The following is a 7,500-nucleotide window of genomic DNA, read 5'->3' as shown; positions in this document are numbered from 1 at the left end:
GTGTGTGTGTGTGTGTGTGTGTGTGTGTGTGTGTCTCCAGACTAGCAGCTCTCTCTCTCTGTACGTGTGTGTGTGTGTGTGTGTGTGTGTGTGTGTGTGTGTGTGTCTCCAGACTAGCAGCTCTCTCTCTCTGTACGTGTGTGTGTGTGTGTGTGTGTGTGTGTGTGCGCGCGCAGACTAGCAGCTCTCTCTCTCTCTGTACGTGTGTGTGTGTGTGTGTGTGTGTGTGTGTGTGCAGACTAGCAGCTCTCTCTGAGCAGCTGAGGGCGCAGGTGGCTGCAGGCCAGAGTGCTGTGTGGGAGCAGGAGTGTGTGCTGAGAGATGCTGTGGACAAGATGGAGCGGCTGTGCCAGAGCATCAGCAACAAAACCGTAAGAACAGTGTGTGTGTGTGTGTGTGTGTGTGCTGTGCCAGAGCATCAGCAACAAAACCGTAAGAATAGTGTGTGTGTGTGTGTGTGTGTGTGCTGTGCCAGAGCATCAGCAACAAAACGGTAAGAACAGTGTGTGTGTGTGTGCGTCTCAAAACACAACCGTAAGAATAGTGTGTATGTGTGGTGTGTGTGTGCTGTGCCAGAGCATCAGCAACAAAACCGTAAGAATAGTGTGTGTGTGTGTGTGTGTGTGTGCTGTGCCAGAGCATCAGCAACAAAACGGTAAGAACAGTGTGTGTGTGTGTGCGTCTCAAAACACAACCGTAAGAATAGTGTGTATGTGTGGTGTGTGTGTGCTGTGCCAGAGCATCAGCAACAAAACCGTAAGAATAGTGTGTGTGTGTGTGTGTGTGTGTGTGTGTGTGCTGTGCCAGAGCATCAGCAACAAAACCGTAAGAACAGTGTGTGTGTGTGGTGTGTGTGTGCTGTGCCAGGACATCAGCAACACAACCGTAAGAATAGTGTGTGTGTGTGCATCTCAAAACACAACCGTAAGAATAGTGTGTGTGTGCATCTCAAAACACAACCGTAAGAATAGTGTGTGTGTGCATCTCAAAACACAACCGTAAGAATAGTGTGTGTGTGTTGTGCCAGAACATCAGCAACACAACCGTAAGAATAGTGTGTGTGTGTGCATCTCAAAACACAACCGTAAGAATAGTGTGTGTGTGCATCTCAAAACACAACCGTAAGAATAGTGTGTGTGTGTGTGCTGCGCAGAACATCAGCAACACAACCGTAAGAATAGTGTGTGTATGTGTGCGTCTCAAAACAAAACCGTAAGAATAGAAGTGTGTGTGCGTCTCAAATAAAACACAACCGTAAGAACAGCAGTGTGTGCGTCAAATAAAACACAACCGTAAGAATAGTGTGTGTGCGCCTCAAAACACAACCATAAGAATAGCAGTGTGTGCGTCTCAAATAAAACACAACCATGAAAATAGCAGTGTGTACGTCACATCTGGGATGTAACGCACCCCTTAGAAAATTTTGCATTTCGTGAGTAAAAGGTTAGGGGAATAAGGTTAGGTGCACAGTATTAGGGCGCTACAAGGTTAGGATGCTACAAGGTTAGGGTGCTATAAGGTTAGGATGCTACAAGGTTAAGTGCACAGTATTAGGATGCCACAAGGATAGGACGGTACAAGGTTAAGTGCACAGTATTAGGGTGTTACAAGATTAGGATGCTACAAGGTTAGGGTGTTACAAGGTTAGGGCGCTACAAGGTTAGGGTGCTATAAGGTTAGGATGCTACAAAGTTAAGTGCACAGTATTAGGATGCCACAAGGATAGGACGGTACAAGGTTAAGTGCACAGTATTAGGGTGCTACAAGTATACGTGCACAGTATTAGGGTGCTACAAGGTTAAGTGCACAGTATTAGGGTGCTACAAGGTTAGGGCGCTACAAGGTTAAGTGCACAGTATTAGGGTGCTACAAGGTTAGGGCGCTACAAGGTTAAGTGCACAGTATTAGGGCGCTACAAGGTTAAGTGCACAGTATTAGGGTGCTACAAGGTTAGGGCGCTACAAGGTTAAGTGCACAGTATTAGGGTGCTACAAGGTTAGGGCGCTACAAGGTTAAGTGCACAGTATTAGGGTGCTACAAGGTTAAGTGCACAGTATTAGGGTACTACAAGGTTAAGTGCACAGTATTAGGGTACTACAAGGTTAAGTGCACAGTATTAGGGCGCTACAAGGTTAAGTGCACAGTATTAGGGTGCTACAAGGTTAGGGCGCTACAAGGTTAAGTGCACAGTATTAGGGTGCTACAAGGTTAGGGCGCTACAAGGTTAAGTGCACAGTATTAGGGTGCTACAAGGTTAAGTGCACAGTATTAGGGTACTACAAGGTTAAGTGCACAGTATTAGGGTACTACAAGGTTAAGTGCACAGTATTAGGGTACTACAAGGTTAGGGCGCTACAAGGTTAGGGCGCTACAAGGTTAAGTGCACAGTATTAGGGTACTACAAGGTTAGGGCGCTACAAGGTTAAGTGCACAGTATTAGGGTGCTACAAGGTTAGGGTGCTACAATGTTAAGTGCACAGTATTAGGGCGCTACAAGGTTAAGTGCACAGTATCAGGGTACTACAAGGTTAGGGCGCTACAAGGTTAAGTGCACAGTATTAGGGTACTACAAGGTTAGGGCGCTACAAGGTTAAGGTGCTACAAGGTTAAGTGCACAGTATTAGGGTACTACAAGGTTAGGGTGCTACAAGGTTAAGTGCACAGTATTAGGGTGCTACAAGGTTAAGTGCACAGTATTAGGGTGCTACAAGGTTAAGTGCACAGTATTAGGGTACTACAAGGTTAGGGCGCTACAAGGTTAAGTGCACAGTATTAGGGTGCTACAAGGTTAGGGTGCTACAATGTTAAGTGCACAGTATTAGGGCGCTACAAGGTTAAGTGCACAGTATCAGGGTACTACAAGGTTAGGGCGCTACAAGGTTAAGTGCACAGTATTAGGGTACTACAAGGTTAGGGCGCTACAAGGTTAAGGTGCTACAAGGTTAAGTGCACAGTATTAGGGTACTACAAGGTTAGGGTGCTACAAGGTTAAGTGCACAGTATTAGGGTGCTACAAGGTTAAGTGCACAGTATTAGGGTGCTACAAGGTTAAGTGCACAGTATTAGGGTACTACAAGGTTAGGGCGCTACAAGGTTAAGTGCACAGTATTAGGGTACTACAAGGTTAGGGCGCTCCCCAGTTTGAAAGCCACTCATTGCAGTTCAGTGACAGAGACTCCGTCTCCGGTCTGCCCCTCCTGTGTGTGTGCTGTGCCAGAGCATCAGCAACAAAATCGTAAGAATAGTGTGTGTGTGTGTGTGTGTGTGTGTGTGTGTGTGCCAGAGCATCAGCAACAAAACCGTAAGAATAGTGTGTGTGTGTGTGTGTGTGCTGTGCCAGAGCATCAGCAACAAAACCGTAAGAACAGTGTGTGTGTGTGTGCGTCTCAAAACACAACCGTAAGAATAGTGTGTGTGTGCTGCGCAGAACATCAGCAACAAAACCGTAAGAATAGTGTGTGTGTGCATCTCAAAAAACAACCGTAAGAATAGTGTGTGTGTGCATCTCAAAACACAACCGTAAGAATAGTTCGTGTGTGCATCTCAAAACACAACCATAAGAACAGCAGTGTGTGTGCGTCTCAAAACACAACCGTAAGAATAGTGTGTGTGTGTGTGTGTGCGTCTCAAAACACAACCGTAAGAATAGTGTGTGTGTGTGTGTGCGCGTCTCAAAACATAACCGTAAGAATAGTGTGTGTGTGCTGCGCAGAACATCAGCAACACAACCGTAAGAATAGTGTGTGTGTGTGTGCGTCTCAAAACACAACCATAAGAACAGCAGTGTGTGTGCGCCTCAAAACACAACCGTAAGAATAGCAGTGTGTGTGCGCCTCAAAACACAACCGTAAGAATAGCAGTGTGTACGTCACATCTGGGTCACATTTTGCATTTTGTGAGTAAAAGGTTAGGGGAATAAGGTTAGGTGCACAGTATTAAGGTGCTACAGGGTTAGGGCGCTACAAGGTTAAGTGCACAGTATTAAGGTGCTACAAGGTTAGGGCGCTACAAGGTTAAGTGCACAGTATTAAGGTGCTACAAGGTTAGGGCGCTACAAGGTTAAGTGCACAGTATTAGGGTACTACAAGGTTAGGGCGCTACAAGGTTAAGTGCACAGTATTAGGGCGCTACAAGGTTAAGTGCACAGTATTAGGGTACTACAAGGTTAGGGCGCTACAAGGTTAAGTGCACAGTATTAGGGTACTACAAGGTTAGGGCGCTCCCCAGTTTGAAAGCCACTCATTCCAGTTCAGTGACAGAGACACCGTCTCCGATCTGCCCCTCCTGTGTTCTGAGCAGAGCAGCGACGAGAGGGCCGCGGTGGAGAGATGCGTCCAGCTGTCGGACAGGCTGACCAGGCTGGAGCAGTCCCAGAGGGGGCGGGCCCTGCCACACCCCGACTGCAGCCTGGAGGAGTTGATTGACAGCCGCATCAGCAAACTGCAGAAGCAACTCTGGAGGGAACTGCAGGAAATTAAAGCAGAGACCAACAATGGTACATAACACAACACACACACACAGCACACACACAGCACACAAACACGCACAGGAGCAGTATGCCAGCTGTACTATACCACACCACACACCAATCACTGGTCCAGAAAGCTATCAGCACCACACACACACACACACACACACAGATGCAGCATGCCAGCTGTACTAAACCACCACACACCAATCACTGGTCCAGAATGCTATCAGTACCACACACACACACAGCATGCCAGCGGACCCACAGATCACACGTGATTATGCTGTTAATCCCATATGTGTCCACCAGGGGGCGCAGAAACAGATCTACAGGAGTCGTCAGTCTGGGGAGACGATTTACACACCTCCACACACTCTCACACTCACATCAGACGGATTAATGGGAATAATGACTGTGTTTCTCATAGAGCAGTGATCGGATTAATGGGAATAATGACTATGTGTTTCTCATACAGCAGTGATCGGATTAATGGGAATAATGACTATGTGTTTCTCATACAGCAGTGATCGGATTAATGGGAATATTGACTATGTTTTTCTCATACAGCAGTGATCGGATTAATGGGAATATTGACTATGTGTTTCTCATACAGCAGTGATCGGATTAATGGGAATAATGACTATGTGTTTCTCATACAGCAGTGATCGGATTAATGGGAATAATGACTATGTGTTTCTCATACAGCAGTGATCGGATTAATCGGAATATTGACTATGTGTTTCTCATAGTCATTATTCCCATTAATCCGATCACTGCTGTATGAGAAACACATAGTCATTATTCCCATTAATCCGATCACTGCTCTATGTTTTTCTCATAGAGCAGTGATTCATAATTATACGGACCAAACTGAATTATTACGGTTTGTGTTTGTGTTTGTGTTTATTAGGATTTGCCATCGTCCATGACAGCCTGGGCTCTCTGAGGAAGATCCTGGAAGCCAAGATGAAGATGGAGAGAGATCGGATCCTGAAGCGTCTTAGGGTGAAGGAGGAGGAGAGAAGAGAGGGAAGAGAGGAGAGTAGAGGAGAAGATCCTGAGGCGTCTTAGGGTGAAGGAGGAGAGAAAAGAGAAGAGGAGAGGGAGGAGGGATTGGCTCCTGGAGTGTGGTGGGGGAATAGGGGAGACACAGAGACAGATTGGACTGTTGGAGGAAGGGGGGGGGGGGGGGGGGGGGGAGTTGCACAAAGACATGAACAGAGATTAAATGGTGACAGAAAACCAGACAGAATTGTAGAACTCCATTGGAATGCCTGATCTGCGCCTGAGGCCTCAGCATTCTCATGTGCATTCTCACAAGCTTATGGCCTGGCAGGGACCGGGAAGGTCGTCTGAAGGTCGACTCTCACACCATTTCATCCAGGCCAGCAGTGGAGAAGATGGAGACCCTCATAGCGACCACTCTCCACCCGACGTCTCAGAACGAGCATTCAGCGCAGAATGACCACACAGGATTATTCAACGCTTAGTGTTACTTTTATTTCACAGTTCCATTCCATAGCAAACAGCAGCTTAAGAACTGCAAGATCTAAGAGGTCGGTGCTGAAGCCCCCCCCCCCAATGATCATGGCTACCGTCTCTCATTTCCACTGACATCTCATCAGTGCTAAACTCTTGCACATTTTAGACACTCCTGCACATACTAGACAGTCTTTGGAGGATGCATCCTACTGTAGTCCTCACTGAAGGATGCATCCTACTGTAGTCCTCACTGAAGGATGCATCCTACTGTAGTCCTCACTGAAGGATGTGTTGTACTGTAGTCCTCACAGCAGGTGCACTGTAGTCCTCACAGCAGGTGCACTGTAGTCCTCACAGCAGGTGCACTGTAGTCCTCACAGCAGGTGTACTGTAGTCCTCACAGCAGGTGTACTGTAGTCCTCACAGCAGGTGTACTGTAGTCCTCACAGCAGGTGTACTGTAGGTGAGCACTGCACCTGTCCACAGCAGGTGTACTGTAGTCCTCACAGCAGGTGCACTGTAGTCCTCACAGCAGGTGTACTGTAGTCCTCACAGCAGGTGTACTGTAGTCCTCACAGCAGGTGTACTGTAGGTGAGCACTGCACCTGTCCACAGCAGGTGTACTGTAGGTGAGCACTGCACCTGTCCAGCGCTGGGTACCGGTCATCTGCGTGCCCGCGCCCCCACGGCGGTCACATGACACACCTCCACGTCTGCACCCCATTTGCTCAGCTCGTCCAGCCAGATCTGCTGCTTCTGGGACAGACGGTCGCTCGGACCCTTCACCTCCACCAGCTGCACACACACACACACACACACACAAGGACACAGAGGAACACACCACCATGAGGCCCACAGAGCAGCACGACCCCTCACACACACACAGGACACAGAGGAACACACCACCATGACACCCACCCATGCAGGACGACCCCTCACACACAGAAGCTGTATTAGCTGAGAAGAAGATACTTGTGATTTATCTTTGTGCTTTTGTGTTTATGTGCTCTCTTTTTCAGCTCAGCCATTGGTTCATAGGGAAATGTGAAGTCAGTATATTTATTAAAAAAAGAAAATGTGTGATTGTCGCTTTTTTGTATAATAACAAACTGCTTCAGTTTGTGTCTTAAAAAAAGTTAGAAGTTTACACTATAACAAAAAAATATTTCTGTCCTCTCTTGCGCTGGGACTCTTTACAGAACCTTGCTTTGCTGCTGGAGTTTGCAGTGCATTGTTCAGCTGAAGGGGAGATGTGCTAGTCCTGCTACAGTAGAGACATGCTAATTCAGCTAAAGTAGAAATGTGAGGGACATGCTAGTTACAGGAGAGACATGCTAGTTCAGCTACAGGAGAGACATGCTAGTTCAGCTAAGGGACAGACGTGCTAGTTCAGCTACAGGACAGACATGCTAGTTCAGCTAAGGGACAGACATGCTAGTTCAGCTACAGGAGAGACATGCCAGGTCAGCTAAGGGACAGACGTGCTAGTTCAGCTACAGGACAGACATGCTAGTTCAGCTACAGTAGATGTGTTAGCCTGGTGTGCT

The 7,500-nt window shown here is 47.3% G+C and overlaps 2 protein-coding genes across 2 annotated transcripts in view; one reads left to right on the top strand and one right to left on the bottom strand.

Moving 5' to 3' along the window:
* The window catches only part of LOC134093481 (protein FAM81A-like), an 11,558-nt gene extending 5,622 nt beyond the window's left edge, over window positions 1–5,936 (top strand). Inside the window, exons 7-10 of the mRNA XM_062546532.1 lie at window positions 239–371; window positions 4,300–4,495; window positions 5,382–5,476; window positions 5,808–5,936. Of these exons, the coding sequence (XP_062402516.1) occupies window positions 239–371; window positions 4,300–4,495; window positions 5,382–5,476; window positions 5,808–5,936 (553 nt within the window). The remainder of the gene's footprint in view (window positions 1–238; window positions 372–4,299; window positions 4,496–5,381; window positions 5,477–5,807) is intronic.
* Window positions 5,937–6,055: 119 nt separating this feature from the next.
* The window catches only part of fan1 (FANCD2 and FANCI associated nuclease 1), a gene marked incomplete at its 5' end in the record, with an annotated part of 21,846 nt that continues 20,401 nt past the window's right edge, over window positions 6,056–7,500 (bottom strand). The window contains one exon of the mRNA XM_062546531.1: window positions 6,056–6,748. Within this exon, the coding sequence (XP_062402515.1) occupies window positions 6,617–6,748 (132 nt within the window). The remainder of the gene's footprint in view (window positions 6,749–7,500) is intronic.

Source organism: Sardina pilchardus, chromosome 10 (genome assembly GCF_963854185.1).
Source record: "Sardina pilchardus chromosome 10, fSarPil1.1, whole genome shotgun sequence".
In the NCBI taxonomy this organism is placed as follows: Eukaryota; Metazoa; Chordata; class Actinopteri; order Clupeiformes; family Clupeidae; genus Sardina; species Sardina pilchardus.
This window is presented reverse-complemented; position numbering and strand designations above follow the sequence as displayed.